General features: G+C 28.1%; 3 protein-coding genes across 4 annotated transcripts; 2 read left to right on the plus strand and 1 right to left on the minus strand.

Moving 5' to 3' along the window:
- Nucleotides 1-848: 848 nt before the first annotated feature.
- Nucleotides 849-4,335, plus strand: LOC103570023 (uncharacterized). Its single transcript, XM_008547611.3, has 7 exons — nucleotides 849-1,025; nucleotides 1,093-1,534; nucleotides 1,611-1,841; nucleotides 2,751-3,362; nucleotides 3,429-3,576; nucleotides 3,663-3,891; nucleotides 3,973-4,335. The coding sequence occupies exons 1-7, from the start codon at nucleotides 877-879 to the stop codon at nucleotides 4,178-4,180; spliced, it is 2,019 nt and encodes a 672-aa protein (XP_008545833.2). The 5' UTR covers nucleotides 849-876; the 3' UTR covers nucleotides 4,181-4,335.
- A 903-nt stretch (nucleotides 4,336-5,238) lies between these two features.
- LOC103570022 (sorting nexin-12) lies at nucleotides 5,239-7,863 on the plus strand. The gene is made up of 4 exons (XM_014441959.2): nucleotides 5,239-5,536; nucleotides 5,976-6,071; nucleotides 6,164-6,288; nucleotides 7,283-7,863. The coding sequence occupies exons 1-4, from the start codon at nucleotides 5,372-5,374 to the stop codon at nucleotides 7,386-7,388; spliced, it is 492 nt and encodes a 163-aa protein (XP_014297445.1). The 5' UTR covers nucleotides 5,239-5,371; the 3' UTR covers nucleotides 7,389-7,863.
- A 1,754-nt stretch (nucleotides 7,864-9,617) lies between these two features.
- LOC103570021 (polycomb protein SCMH1) lies at nucleotides 9,618-15,547 on the minus strand. Of its 2 annotated transcripts, XM_053742415.1 has the most exons (6): nucleotides 15,471-15,530; nucleotides 15,076-15,359; nucleotides 14,665-14,949; nucleotides 12,414-14,105; nucleotides 12,185-12,339; nucleotides 9,618-12,106 (listed from the first exon to the last, which is right to left on the minus strand). In XM_053742415.1, exons 2-6 carry the CDS (start codon nucleotides 15,101-15,103, stop codon nucleotides 11,972-11,974), a joined length of 2,295 nt encoding a protein of 764 aa, XP_053598390.1. In that variant the 5' UTR covers nucleotides 15,104-15,359; nucleotides 15,471-15,530; the 3' UTR covers nucleotides 9,618-11,971. The 2 variants fall into 2 exon arrangements, with proteins under 2 accessions (XP_053598390.1, XP_008545831.2); XM_008547609.2 differs by having other exon boundaries at nucleotides 15,076-15,547.
- Between the last annotated feature and the right edge of the window lie 166 nt (nucleotides 15,548-15,713).

The following is a 15,713-nucleotide window of genomic DNA, read 5'->3' on the forward strand; positions in this document are numbered from 1 at the left end:
TTCAAGTGATTATTTTAAATTTTAATGACTTATTATGACATTACGTGGTCTTTACACTCTATTACTTGCACATTACAATAAATTTAACAATTATTGTTATAACTTGCATTGAAATAAAATAGTCATATTTGCGCGCGCATTGATATGCGTTTGGTTGCTAGGCAACTTCTAGTTTTATTTTATCCATTTAAAAATTAAAAAATTCAAATTATTCAAATATTTCTACATGCAGTAAATTATTATCATTAAATTAACGCAATTAATGCAATCACATTAATTATTTTATATATTTTTTATTGATAAAATAAAAAAAATATATGAGGTAATTTTATGAGAGTGAATGTAGCAGCTGTCAGAAAAATTTAAAACTACAAATAAATAAAGTAAATAATAAAAAAAAAAAATATTTATAAAAAATACACTGATTAATTTCAAATTTTTTAAAAATTTAATTTTATTAATTATTTACTCTATTTATTTACAATTTTAAATTTGTCTTACAGCTACTACATTCACACTCGTAATTTTTAGTGGAAAAAAAAAGTTACTATACGAAGAGATAATTTGCGAATTGTTTGAACTAATTGTTTATTAATGTTAATTGTTTAACAATGTGTTATAAACAAATAGACAAATTAAGTATTTTTGAAAATTTTTTTTTGTTATTTTATTGTCTTAGTAAAATAACGATTTAAAAAAAATTTTTTTAATTGTTTTGTTCACTTATCCACCATTTAAATTATTTATCAAAAAATCATTTTTTTTAAAATTAAATATTTTGTTTAGAGGCATTTTAAAACTCGACACTTTTTAAATTAACATATCAACAACAAGATGGCGTTCTCCCATTCTTCTGTGCGCATGCGCAGTTCATAAATGTCCAGTAGTGGAGGCAATTTTCGAGATCTATTATCTAACTGGACCACAACAGAAGTTGTTTTGAATTATAATAAATTAAACAGAGGAGCCGGTAAATCTAAAGAGTCGTGCAATGCAACAATGGAAGATTTTTTAAAAATTGACTGGTAAGAATTGTTAATTATATTTTTAATTAATGTCAAATAAATAGTAAATTTATTTTTTATTTTAAAGGAATCCGCCGACGAGTGACGTTATTGACAATGAATTTATTAATCCCGATAGGTTAGAAAATACAAGTGTTATGTATAAAATTCTTCAGGGAACGTTCACGGATCCTATGAAAGATGCTCACAAATATTACATGAAAGATGTGACACTTGAAGAAATGAATTCTTTGAAAGCTCTGAAAGTAAAGCAAAGTGTTGAGAGAAAATTACAGTCACGTAAAAATCAATCAGAAGAAACTTCCTGTGATCGTGATGATAAGAATTTCACTAAAAAATTTGAAAAATATGTACCTGGAGCAAAAAGACCAAATATTATATTCCCAAGACCTTCTAGTCTGACTGCTGAGCAGCATGCGCTTTGTGTACGCGTTTATAAAACTTTATCATCACCTGGGACATCTGAACAATCTGGCGGGTTAAAAAGTCAAGAGTTGCAGACGATTGTAGTATGTATTTTAAATATGTAATAGTTATTTTGTTGATTGGTATTAGTGATTGATTTTTAATTGATATTTATTTAAGAGTCTTAAAAGTTTGATTGATGAAGAGCAAAAAATTTACTTGGATTTATGTAAGCAAAATTGGAAATCAACGTACATTAAATTGATACGTGAAGATCTTATTAATGACAAATGGAATATAAAATTAAAAACAGCTCGTCAACTTCATAGATATTATTTAGAAGCTGGAAACATTCCATTTACTTCGGAATTGAATATTACTACTGCTTTTAATTCAACTGTAGCTGATGTGGTGAGTTGATAGTTTATTTTTATTTTGATTGGTATTTAAGTATATTGTGTGACGAGGAATGAAGCAAAACAATTTCAGACCAGGGTGAAGGCTGACACACCCGTAGTCTGAAATCGTGTTTCATTCTGAATTACACACGATAGTTTTCATGATTACCTGCATTGGAACTTAAAGTTTCAGTGTCAGCAGCCAGTCAGAAACAAGTTAATTTAAGACTAATGATGTCATCAACTATCAGCGTAAGTGTAAATTGTGATTTATAATTTATAATTAAGCAGAAACTATAAATACTATTTATTATTCACACTAATTTTTATAAAACTTAATTACAAAGTCAGAACTGTCATTGACGTAAATAAAATTATTATTAAACTAATGACAAGTATCAGAGTTTAAATTGCGAATGTCTTCAGTCAGCGGACAGAGACATTATTCGTTTCTTTCCAAGGGACGAAACACTAGTATATTAAACACCTAGGGAGGAAAATAGGACATTCCAATCCGCGTGTATAATTGCCCGGTGGCAAACACTCGGATTGGAACGTCCGACCTTCCCCCGTGGTGTGTAAACTATTTTTCACCAGATCTGTACTTGAAAGTTTAAATTTTTGGCTCTGTTCGTAGGAAGAATGGCGCATGCGCTAATTTTTATCATTTTTTCTCTCATAAAAGAAAAGAACGACTTTCTTTTTTTCTAAACAGGGCAGGAATTTAAACTTTCAGTGCAGGTGTGGTGAAAAAATGTTTCTGTCGCTGACTGGGCATTCGCAATTCACGCATACGCTAATATTAATTCGCGGCATTGGACTGAAATCAGCTTCTTTCGACTAGCTGCAGACACTGAAACTTTAAGTTTCGATGCGGTATCACAAAAAATATTTCAGTCTTAATAAAATGATTTAATTGCAGGAAAACTTGCCAGTGCTATTGTTACCAAATCCAGACCGTCGTTATGTATTTAATACTCAGTCAAAACTCATCGAATCGAGATATTTAAAAATTAAAAAGTCACATTCAGTATTTTTAGGAGAAATCGATAGTAATTTTGAACAATTAGCACAGGCTCATGATGTCGACTTAGTTATAACATCATCTGGATTAAATTGTCTGGCTACTAATATCGATCCATCTTATTCACATAATTGGATCCTCCCGGTCGAAGTCAAAGAATTGAATAATAAAAATGTTGTTTTTATCGGCAAACCTTTACCACCAACGGCTAAAAACGCTTTACAAAAAAATACATGGATTTTTAAGTACATTCTCAGGAGTTCATTGCTAGTTGTTGATAATTCTTTGCTTAATTCACAAGACCCAGTATTAGAGTCTGCACACCCGAGCTATCAGGATCCTGATAATAATCATAAGACCAATGAAGATGAAGGTGATCAATCATGGCACAATTATCAGTATAATATTTTTACAATCGGCGCTTGTGGTTCGTCACAAAATGAACTGCTAAAAAGTAAAATTGAAAAGGATTACAAAATATTAGTACGGTCAAAAATTGATGGCATTGAGGTAAATTAATATTTTTTAATTTTTTAAATAGGGTATCAATTAAATTAATAATTTTTATTAATTTAGAGATTGAAAAATGGTGAAATCAATCGAATTAAGATCGCACCTAAACTAGAACATCAAGTTGCATTGGGTGCTGAGGCTGTCACACTAGAGGAAGCATCAAAACAATGGATTTCCTTGGCATTCACACCCGACACAACTCTTCTACGAGGTATAAATTAATAAATATTTTAATTAATACTTATTAATTTCTAATTAAAATTTCAAAAATATTAATTTATTAAATGAATCTTTCAGTTCGTGCAGCAGCATTCAACGCCGAGTACATCCAACTAGAAAGACGTTCAGCAAATGCTATAAACAATGAAATAAATCGTCTTTACAGCGTAAAAGGCGAAGATTCTTATTCTATAATATATAATATCGTTGAACATATGACTAAAATGTCACCAGGACGTTATGTTTTAAGACATACTGCTCGCCATGGAGCATTCGTTAATATTTACAAAGAAACTCCAAAACCTGGGTAATTTTTTCTACTTACTATTTAGTTAAACATATTTTTTTTTTTCGATAATTTAATTATTTTATTTTATTATTTTTACAGAAAAAATACAATTGATCTAGAAGCTGTTTTTTGTGACGACGAATTCCAAACCATTCCTAATCCCCCGTGGCCGTTGATTGACAAACTCGTACTGACACCAGCATTAATTTGTTTCCAACGTATGCCAGCGATGTTTTATCCATCAAAATTCACACCAAAGCCTCCACAAAAAAAGAGCGCTCGTGGACGGAAGAAGAAAAATAACTGATCTAATTATTATTACATTACAAATTTATTACTTTCGATATTGACTTCAATTAATTTATTTAAAAAAAAAAATAAAAAACTCAATTATTGACAGTCGAAAAATTTATACACGTTCATATAATTTGGAATAGATAAAATGTATATAATATGTCAGTAATTGGGGTAACTTAATTAATTACTTTAATTAATTTAAAATTGTTAATATTTTTATGATTTATAAAATTCAAATAAAAAAATACCATTAAAAAATATTTTAATTTAAAGTAGATGCCAGGTGAAGTTCCCAAGTGCACACTTGGCTTTGTGACATCCGTAAGATAGCAGTTTTTTGACCTATCAGACACCAAAATGTTGGCAACAATCAGAAATTTATGTCACCGAAAAAATGTCTTTTTAAAAACTCGAGACAAGTGACGTCAAAAAGTAAATTACAAATAGATGTCAAATAAGTAATTGAAACGATTTTTTAATTGAAATAACTTTTTTAAGGCGGGAAAAAAAGACAAATTACCTATGACTTCTAGAACTAACATCTGTATGTCTTATTTTACATAAAAAAACTCAGCTTTGAGATAAAAATAATTTGTCTTGTCCTTTTAAAAGACATCTTAAAGGTGTATCTGTACTACTTTGTCTTTTTTCACCTAAACGCTAGAATATTTTAATTTAAATTTATGATACTGAAATTAGCGGACGTCTAATAATTTTTGATTCTTTTTTTTAAATTAATTTGTTGAAAAAAAAATATGATTCTGAAGTTAGCAGGCAATCAATAATTTTTTAATTTTTTTTTAAACAATTAAATTATAAGAAAACAAAAACTAAAAATATGCACATGTAGGAAATTTAAAAAACTACAGGTGCAATTTTTTAAAATATTATTTTTTAAATAATTTATCGTTTTAAAAAAAATCCAAAAACTTTTAGACGTCTGCTAACTTCAGGATCATTTTAAATTTCGCGGGTTAAAATTTCTATAATCTAGGGATTTTAACGAATAGAAAAAAATGTATTGCCACCCTTGTCATGTGCGCATCTGATTATCATTGTAACCGAGACTGACACAGTAGTTTTTTTTTAGTGCTATATATGTTATTTCGTGGAGCGTGAGTTACTCTTGTTATCATAAATTGTTTTTTATCATTAATCATTTGGTAGGTGGATTCTATTAAGTGAATATTTAAGTAATATAATGGCAGATACAACTGTGGACGCAACAAGACGATTAAATGTCAAAAAACAAACACTTGATGATGCATACGCTGCACCAGCTAATTTTTTAGAAATCGACGTGATCAATCCGATCACTCATGGTGTCGGCAAAAAGAGATATACCGATTACGAAGTTCGTATGAGGGTAAGATTATCATTTCAAAATTATACAGCCATCGTAAATAAATTCAATCATCATTTTTTTATCAGCGCAAAAAATCACAATCTCTGGCACTTAGTTTTCGGAACTCAGTCATTATCATCATTATTTAATCATTAAATTTATTTAGATGTAATAAGTTTTATTTTATTCAGCCTTCACCTATTGCTTGTGACATTTATCATCACTAAGTGATTCATATAATTTGCTGTCAAAGAATTTCTTTTTTTTTTTTTAAATTATTATTTATCTTTCTCGCGTCATTGACATTTTCATTGTCTTTTTTTTAAATTATATAAATAGATAACTAATAATATTAATATACTTTATATTCATATGGCTTTAATATATATATGTATATATACTTGTGACTATACTTTATTAAAATATAAGTATTAATATATATATATGTATTTATTTACAGACAAATTTACCAGTTTTCAAAGTTAAAGATTCGAGTGTAAGAAGAAGATACAGCGATTTTGAATGGTTAAGAAATGAATTAGAAAGAGATAGTAAGGTAATTAATTTTTAAAAATGTTATTTTAATTAGAAAATTACTACTATTATTATTTAATAATGATAATTGTTATTATTATTATTTAATTAAAGATTGTAGTACCTCCATTACCCGGCAAGGCGTGGAAACGTCAGATGCCTTTTCGTGGAGACGATGGTATTTTTGAAGATGATTTTATTGAAGACCGTAGAAAGGGATTAGAAGTATTTGTTAACAAGTAAGTTATTATTAGTATTGGATATTAATAATTAGAGTAGTGATAAATTTATCGTTACTTTTAAATTTATAAATCAAATTAAATTTACTAAAATAATTTACTGAATCACTTTTGCCAGTAGATAGTAATTATCTAAGTGATAATAATTAATAGATATGGATTTTATTATTTTATTTAAAATAATTTTAAGTATTTTCCTAATGAAGTCGTAAAAGTTTTTTTTTTAATATTATTATTATTATTATTATTATTATTATTATTATTATTATTATTATTATTATACTTCAAAATTGAAGGACGCATGCAATATTAGGTGTAAATAAATATACGTGTAGTTAAAATGTTAGAAACATTAAGGTGATTATCAATCAGACAAAAAATAATGTGTAATACTAGTTTCTTCATATTTAAAATGAAAAATAAACTTCTACCTAATTATTTTAATAGTTTTATAGAAGTAATGATCATGAGTTTAATACTAGAAATTGTTCAAATCTCAAAATTGCACATGCACTTAAAAGAACACATACAGCAGAGAAGTAAATTGTGTATAAGGAATTCAAATTGTTTCATAGTTTAAATAATTAATTAAGAAGTAAAAATAGGATTCAAATTTTCAAAATTATGTCAAAGTAAATATTGGCTATAGTAAAAAATTATGATGAATAATTATACAAATAAAAACAAAACTGCAGAAATCTTCAAAATTTTAAGAACAATTTAAAACAGTATTTACTCATTTAATAAACTACTTTACAGTATTATTATTATTATTATTATTATTATTATTATTATTATTATTATTATTATCATTATTATTATTACTATCAATATTATTAGTACAGTAGCACCTCGTTATAAGACTATGAGTTTCTCTCTCAAACTATCGCGATACCTAGTTTATAAAAAGAGATAGCAAGTAGTCTTATAACGAGGTCTGATTATAATTATTATTAATAATATTATTATTAAAAAAATATATATTTGATTACAGGATTGCAGGACATCCTTTAGCACAAAATGAACGATGTTTACATATGTTTTTACAAGAACAAGTTATAGATAAAAACTATGTTCCTGGTAAAATACGAAATACGTAGATATTTTATAAAAATGCCTTTAAAATTAATAACTATTAACGATTTTTAAATTGAGAACACAACACAACAGTATATAATATTATTAATGTTATCTAAGTATTTTTCTTGTACTTGTACTTGTTTTCTTTTTTCATACTTTTCTCTTTTTTTTTTTCAATTACGTAATTATCATTATAAATATTTTATATGATCTTGTAATAAATTATTTAAATTGTATATTTTCACCAACATCTTCATCTTCAGGTGCTACTCATTTTTTAAAATTTAAAAGGCGTTAAACATTTACTTTATTTCAGTCACAATAAACTTGTGACTTTAAATAATTATAAATTTTTGCATAAAGTATTTGAAAATTATATTTAAAATAAGTAATACATGACGTATTGTTAAGATGGTGAATGAAACCATGACAAATTGACTTTTTCTCGATAATCATTGTTTAAATAAATATTAAATTTCCTGTATTTTAATAAATATTAGAAACATAAATATACATATATATATATATATATAAAATATATATATAATTTTAAATAAATAATTCAATATTTTACATGGAATAAAAAGTGTAATTTTTTAAATTATTTATTTAATGTGAATTTAATGATTTTATTTTAAACTGCGCAGGATTTTGTGTCATTTTATTTGAATAAGTTTGCAGATTAATGCTCACTAGTATTTTATTTAATTGTTTAATAAATATCACAGTAATTTATAATAAAGTAATTGATGTTTTTTTTAATGCCTTGAAAATAAAAGTTTGAATGGGATGCAAGTAATGATTAATAAAGTACGTATGAAATATTATTTTATGGTGTCCATGGATTAAAATTAAGTAATTTGTACAAGTATCATTGAGATTTCATTATAAATTGGAGTAACAGACATGGAAGATTTTATCCCACTTCCGGACTGTGATTATCTAAAAAGATAGTCGCTGTTTGTTATTTTCCACCTCAGAAATATAATAAATTGTATTTATACATCAAACATTGAAACATTTGTACTCGTTGAAATATTTTTTTATTGGGCTGGACAGTATCGATTATATTTCAATTGATTGATTGTCCATAAAAAAAAAAAAAAAATGAATTGTTGGAAACTTGAAGAAATTTTTTTGTTTAAATTAATAATTAAAAATAAAATCTATTATAATATTAATAGTTATGAGTAAAATATTTATTATTTATATTTATTACAAAATAAATAAATTTTATTGTAATTAAAAAGTCACATTTTATTGATAAAAATCCTTGACTGTGTCAGCTACTAGATGGTGATAAAAATGATTCCCTGAGTGATGTCTAGGGTAAAAAAAATTCAAAAAGTTCAGTATATGAAACTTCTAAACAAGACAGATTAGAACTACCAATGGAACTTTTGTAATTTTGATAGTAAAGAAAAAGTATATCTGAAAAAGTTTTCATTACAAACCAATAGCCCCATAAGAATCAAAAAATTCCAAATTTGAAGTGTTTGAACGTTTTTGAAACGAAGATAAAATGTAGTAGAAATATGTTTTAAAAACGTTCTCTTTTTACTCAAAATTCGTTCATATAAAGTCTTACCCATAGCAGACTTTCTCTGATCCTTTAAAAGAACATCTTAACTACTTTAAATAAACTTTTTTTTCTACTATAAGTTACAAAAGTTAAAAAAAAGTTCTTATCTGTCTCAAGTTTAATGTAATAAATTCCGCATGTCAAACTTTTTTGAATTTCTTCATACGCGGGCTGCTACCAGTAGAATAAGCAGCTTTACTTCCTGGTGATTAAATCTCCGAAATTTTAAATATTAATTGTCATATTTAAATAAATAAAACTAAAGTGAATTTTGGTGATGTTGGTTTACTTAAAATTATAACACGCACTTGATCACTAAATTTAAAAGTTAGCAAATATCATTTTTTACGTAAAGATATGTCATTATCTTAATTACATACTTTACTTGGGATTACATATTTTTATGAGTGAATACCAAAGATAATTAAAACTAAAATTATTTATAGCAGTATAAAAAAAAAAATAAATAAAATTACACAATCATAATCTATAAATATATAAGATCTTTAACATATAAATATATTAAAAAAATAATTAATTTTCAAAAATGTTCTTTTTTATTATTGCTACATATTTTTCTATACTTATTCTATTTCTATCGTACAATTTAAAAAAAAAAAAAAAAAAAAAAAAAAAACAAGGTGCTGTTGAAAAAAAAAGATAATAAAATTTTCAATAATTTTATGTTATTGATTTATATTACAATTATAAGTGTTACATACATGATTTAACTTAGTGAAAATACTATAGTACGGCATCGCTAATAAATTTAATTTGCCGTAAAAAATATTTTTTTTTTCTATTTTATGTTTTCGTCAATTATTTATAACAGCGCCGAGAATTTATTTAATTCCCTAATTTTTATTTTCAATTATTATCATCATGAGATTATGGCGATATAACAAATTACGTTCAATTACTTTTAGTTTTTCCAATAAACTATAAAATTTGTTTACTCCGAAGAATATTACAATTAATAATTTTAATTAATATTTTAAATCTAAATACACAAAAAGGTATACAATGTATTTTAATGTCTGTTATAATTTTCACAGCAATGAAGAATTTATGTACAAAAGATCGGACATTAAAAAAAAAAAAAAACAAGTAATAATAATAATTATTAATTAAAGAAAAAGTTTCACCGGCTGACTTTGGTACAAAATATAAAGTACGCATTGAAATAATTATTCAAACAATGAGGGATCTGGAGACTGCAATTGATTATTAATATTTAGCTAATTAAAAAAAAAAAGATTAATTACCAAATCTCTGAGTGAAGGTATCACAAGACATCTAGTCTTTTGGATCTATACGATTAATTGTTTAAATTTATTGATTTTTTTCCTTTATATTTAATCCTAATTATTTACAGATATTAAATGTTTTGATTAGAAACTAAATGTATGTATATATATATATATATTTATAAATATATAATAGAAACGGGCTAGTGATATTGCAAATGAGAAAAAAATTTATTAGGTCAGTAAATTATTTTTAAGACCGTATTGCAATCGCAATATTTTAAGGACATTCTCAGACAGTATCACTTTTTGAAAATTTTCAATGACCTGTCATGAGAGTAGCAAAATTTTATTAATTAATTAAAAAAAATGTAAGCATTAATTGGAAAAAAGACAATTTTGCTGAGATAGATTTTTAAAAAATTATTTAGTTGTTATTAATTGGGAGTCAAACGAAATTTTTCGAATAAATTTTGGCCTAAGAAATTTGAAATTTCGAATTACAAAATTGACATCAAAATTTTATTCGTTCAACTTTTAATTAACATCAACTGTGTCGTCATTTCAATTAACGAATCTTTTCGATGACATTTTTAATATACGTTTTGACGTCACTTGTGTCAATTTTTTTAAGCAGACATATTTTCGGTGACATAAATTTCTAATTGTTTTGTCAACATTCTGATGCACGATAGGTCAAAATCCGGCCTCAAAACTGCCATCTTGAAGATGTTACAAAGCCGTGTGTTAATTGAGACCCAAGTTGCATCGAGACAACTTTAAGATGTCATAAAGACGTCTTTTAAAAGAACAAATTTTCTTTGTGCCCAAGCCGTTTTTTTTTTTATATAAATAAGACAAACAAATGTTAGCTCTAAGAGTCATAAGAAATTTGTCTTCTTTTTCCTGTCCAAAAAAATTTTAATTAATTACTTAGTTGACAACATTTTTAATTTACTTTTTGACGTCACTTGTGTCAAATTTTTTAAGCAGACATTTTTTCGGTGACATAAATTTCTGATCGTTGTCAATATTTTGGTGTCTGATAGATAAAACAACAGCTTTAAAACTGCCATCTTATGGATGTCAAAAGTCAAGTGTGCGACTTGGGAAGTAATTTTTTGAAAATTCTATATCCCATCGCAACTAGGTCGTCTTTTTCAATTAATGCTTTAACTGTTTTTTAGTTAATTAATAAACTTTAAATACAGTTGACAGCTGAAAATTGACGAATATTTTTTAAAAGTCGGCACTGTCTGAGAATGCCCTTAAGAATTAAAAAAAAATTGATTAGTAATTTTTCAAGCTCACCTTTAACACATCAAATTGTTTAAATTAATAATACAAATCAAAGTATATATATATTCATATGTATAATAATTAAATATTATTAAATTCCAATATGCTAATTTAAAAATGTAAACGTGATTGTTTGAACGATGTGATATAGATTATTAAATCGCGTAGTAATTATTTATAAGGAAGAAGTGCTGATAAGTGGATTTATATTTATAACTCCACTCGATGAAATTTTATTAAATATGCATTAAATTTACGCGTAATTCGTTATTTGTACATCAAGCCAATTTAATTGACTTATGTTATTTTTTTTTATCAACAAAAATATATCGTATTCCAATAATTCAACTTTTATAAATCCATGCTGTTAATTTTTTCAAAAATATTATTATCGTAAATGTCCATTGAAATTATTTTTAACTTCAACTTTTTTTTTCTTGTCTAAATAAAAAATTTATACTGATGACTGAGAAAGTCAAAGCATCACATGTCTCCGACCTTTGATACGATTAACTAAATTACAAATTTTTAATGCAGGTCCCAATTTCAAACCCATGTACTTCATCATCATATCCGAGTTAAGAAGCAGCAAAGCTTTGCCATCAATTTCCTGTTTGAAAAACAAAAATAAATTAGCAAATAATGAATGAACTTATTTACTGTTTTAATAAATAAATAATTTACTGACATGTTTACGAAAAAGATCAGCGTGCTGGCCAAGAACAGGATCAATAACTCCGATATAATGAATGACATCTTCAATGGTCCATTCAGCAGGTTCCGTTGAAGAGATACGCGTCGCTGAACTTTCAGATTGCGTAGTCGAAGTCGCTGCTTCTAGTTCTGAAATAGCAGACAGAATATTTAATTTATCAGAATTATAAACATAAGAAACAAAAAAATAAAAAAAAACATACCAAGCACTGATTTCCTCGGCTGCTTAGCTGGCGGAGGTGTCGGCTGAGTAGAATCAATGCTGGTGGTGCCAGGGGTTGTGACAATGCTCTGATTTTTTTGTTGAGGCTGCTGCTGAGGTTGCGCCGGTTGTTGCTGAGGTGCAGTAGAAGTCTGTGACTTTTCAACAGACCATCGACGTTTTTCAGCTGTAGGATTGCTATTTTCTTCTCTTTTAATGATAATCGACTGCTGTGAGCTGAGACATTTTTCGCAGGTCTCTTGTCTTTTGAATAACAAGTGCTCACATGCACACAAATCTTCCAGTTGCCGCCTTATGTAGGAGTAAAAATCTTCTTCGTCAAGAAATACCGGCAGTCTTATAGACGTTGTTTTGGCTTCGAGTATCAGACTTACGCAGTCACCTTCTCCACGTTTAAATAGACTCAACATTTGTCTTGGACTCATTGCTGCCATTAAAAATGTTTGAAACACATCTCTGATGACATTTAGAATGGTATCACTTCCAAATTTCGACGGTATAGCTTTTACTTTCTTGGGATCGAAGTACGGTCCGCATGAACAATTGTGATTGACATATAAAGTAACATTGTCCAGTACATGGGGTTTGTTGTTAGCAGTACTTGTGTCTGGTTCAGTAGCAGGCTGCGGAGGTGCGCTAGAACCGGCAGGACTGACCAAAGCAACAGCTGGTTCTCCACTTGCTCCATTACCAGACACAGCCATCACTGGAAGCACATTACTGGTCCGCGATTTGAACCTGTTCTGTCCAGTGGCTTTCTGCCGTGGTGGCTGCAGTGGATGTCCGCTCTTGAAACACCAACCAACCGGAAATATATCTCTCGAGTCATACTTACACCAGTAATCAAATGCGCCTCGCCATCCATCAAATGTTATATGAATCATTTCGTCTTTGACAGCTCCAACAGTCGCCGTACAAATGAGCTGTGGATTTTTTTTATCAATCGCTTCAAGTTTGTGACCGACTTCAAACAGATTTGTCTTGGGTGTTTTTGGTTCGCGTTTGAATACTTTAGCTGGCGCCATTTCAGCTCCATTCAAAGTTTTCAGTAAGAACATCGGCCAGCTCGAAGCATTCATGCGGAAGCCCAGTGGGGGTTGAAGCATGCCACCAGATTTTTCACAGTGACCTATCGGGTGGATCTCATTGCTGTCAACTAACCGCCAAAAGTCATTTTTATTATCAGACCCATCCAGCCGCAGTCTTAATCTGGGCCCCAGTACACCAACTACTGTTGCTATACACGTAGATGTTAAATTTCTCGGGTCCAGTGCTTCGAGTTTCATTCCTATTTTAAAATCATTTACCGAAGGTGTCACATGCTGTTTGAAACATTCTGCGGGTGCTGCTGAACTATTTGTTTCCTTGAGGTAAAGATCCCAGTCAAATGTTTGGTAAGTTTCATATTGAAATGGACCTGTAGACGTTGATGGTGCATGCGATATGCTCGCTGGATTATTATTACTATTATTATTACTAACAGTACTATTATTATTATTATTATTATTATTATTATTATTATTATTATTATTATTAGTATTATTATTATTATTGTTATTTGTTGAACTATTTGCGCCATTATTTGTTGTAAATGACTGTGGTATCGTACCACTACTACTGGGTAATCCAGACGGAGCAGGTGATGCTGCTGGTGACGGTTGATCACTTGTGTCTAAAAAAATATAAATGTTTTAATTAAAATAAAAATTAGCCCTAATCCCGTGAACATGGGTCGTTTGTGTCCATGAATTTTTAAATATTCTACTGCAAGCAGCCTACATGCCTCCGAATTTTGATTAAAATGTTTATTGAAAAAGGGATTTTCGGAGCTGGCAACAACTCTATCGAATAGTCAGAAGTCCAAAGAAGATCTACGACTTTTTCTAACAGAATATTATAACTAAATGAGTGGTGGACACTTGAGGCCCATGTTCAAGGTTTACGGGTTCTGAAAACAATAACATGGCCCTGATAGCAACACTTTGCTCAGCAAGTTTCTGCAGTGAATTTTACAGAAAAACTTGCCGTCAATTTGACGTTAAACTTTAAGTCAACAACATCATTATCCGACAGTAACATTTGAATTAAAATCGAATCTACTGTCAACTTGACCGCAACTTTTAGCTCTCCCTTTTGCTGTTAAGTTGACTTCAGATTCCAGCCGTAGCTTGATTAACTTGCGGTTACGGTGGCTATCAGGGTAGTTATGTTTGAAAAAAAAAGCTCCATACTTTTTTTAGCTTCAGCTTGAATTTCCTTCGTCTTATGTTTGCTTAAACAAAACGGAGAACAAAAGTCTTTGGTTGGGCCATCTTTTTGCTCCAATCTAATTGGCGAACCTCGGATGACATTATCACAACGTACACAAGCTCCTCTGACATAAGCTTTCCTAAATGCCGATAAACATGACTCTGAACAAAACTCTTTCTTTCCATGTTGAGTTGGTAGAACATATTTCAAAGGCTGTTTAGTTTCATTGCACCACGTACAGGAGTTCTTTGATTTCGGAGGCCGTCCTTAAAAATTTTAATTCAAATTTATTTTAAAAATAATAATTACCCGCCAATAAATATTCATTAAACAAAATATAAAATATATAAAAAATAATTTAGGTTAACCCATTATCTAATGAAATATTTTACCTCGCATTTTACTTTGTATCGACGACATTATTTGTCAAATCAATAAAAATATATCAGACAAATATTTTCACCACGCAAAACATAACATCTTTATTTTAACTGAATAATTTAAAATAAAAACCATGTTTGCATTTATAATTTATATTAAAACACATATATGTATTTTTCCAGATTTATACATACACACATATATACATGTATCACACACATATATATATTTCGGGTGAATTTGCGATGGTAAAAATTCAAACTCGTCACGTATACAAATTCACATTTAAATATCACTTAAAGTAAAATAAACAATTACTTATTTAAAATATCAAAATAATAATTTATCAACGTAATAATATAATATTTATCAAATATACTACTTTTAAAATACAATAATTATATACTTTTTTTTTTCCAACATTGACTCTAGCAGACAAGAGATTATTTGTCACGCCGCCATGTTGGCTCTCGCGTCTCGCTCGGATCCCAACGGCGGGAGATGATGCCATTCGCTGTTTCATTTTTTTTTTATTATTCGTCATCGATTATTATTAACAATACATTATATTATATATATACATCATATATATATTGATTATCAGTAATTATAAATATCCTTTTATTTATTTACTTATATAATTTTAATT

This window comes from Microplitis demolitor, chromosome 10 (assembly GCF_026212275.2).
Source record: "Microplitis demolitor isolate Queensland-Clemson2020A chromosome 10, iyMicDemo2.1a, whole genome shotgun sequence".
Lineage (NCBI taxonomy): Eukaryota > Metazoa > Arthropoda > Insecta > Hymenoptera > Braconidae > Microplitis > Microplitis demolitor.

What these genes read in the sequence shown, in the direction of transcription:
- LOC103570023 (XM_008547611.3), top strand. Translation starts at nt 877, where the DNA reads ATGTCCAGTAGTGGAGGCAATTTTCGAGATCTATTATCTAACTGGACC. An exon ending in CGACACAACTCTTCTACGAG is followed by an intron (nt 3,577 to 3,662) that starts GTATAAATTAAT and finishes TGAATCTTTCAG; the next exon opens with TTCGTGCAGCAGCATTCAAC. An exon ending in AAAGAAACTCCAAAACCTGG is followed by an intron (nt 3,892 to 3,972) that starts GTAATTTTTTCT and finishes TTATTTTTACAG; the next exon opens with AAAAAATACAATTGATCTAG.
- LOC103570022 (XM_014441959.2), top strand. Translation starts at nt 5,372, where the DNA reads ATGGCAGATACAACTGTGGACGCAACAAGACGATTAAATGTCAAAAAA. An exon ending in ATTACGAAGTTCGTATGAGG is followed by an intron (nt 5,537 to 5,975) that starts GTAAGATTATCA and finishes ATTTATTTACAG; the next exon opens with ACAAATTTACCAGTTTTCAA. An exon ending in TTAGAAGTATTTGTTAACAA is followed by an intron (nt 6,289 to 7,282) that starts GTAAGTTATTAT and finishes ATTTGATTACAG; the next exon opens with GATTGCAGGACATCCTTTAG.
- LOC103570021 (XM_008547609.2), bottom strand. Translation starts at nt 15,103, where the DNA reads ATGTCGTCGATACAAAGTAAAATGCGAG. An exon ending in TCAAGCTGAAGCTAAAAAAA is followed by an intron (nt 14,106 to 14,664) that starts GTATGGAGCTTT and finishes ATATTTTTTTAG; the next exon opens with ACACAAGTGATCAACCGTCA. An exon ending in CTGATCTTTTTCGTAAACAT is followed by an intron (nt 12,107 to 12,184) that starts GTCAGTAAATTA and finishes TTTTTCAAACAG; the next exon opens with GAAATTGATGGCAAAGCTTT.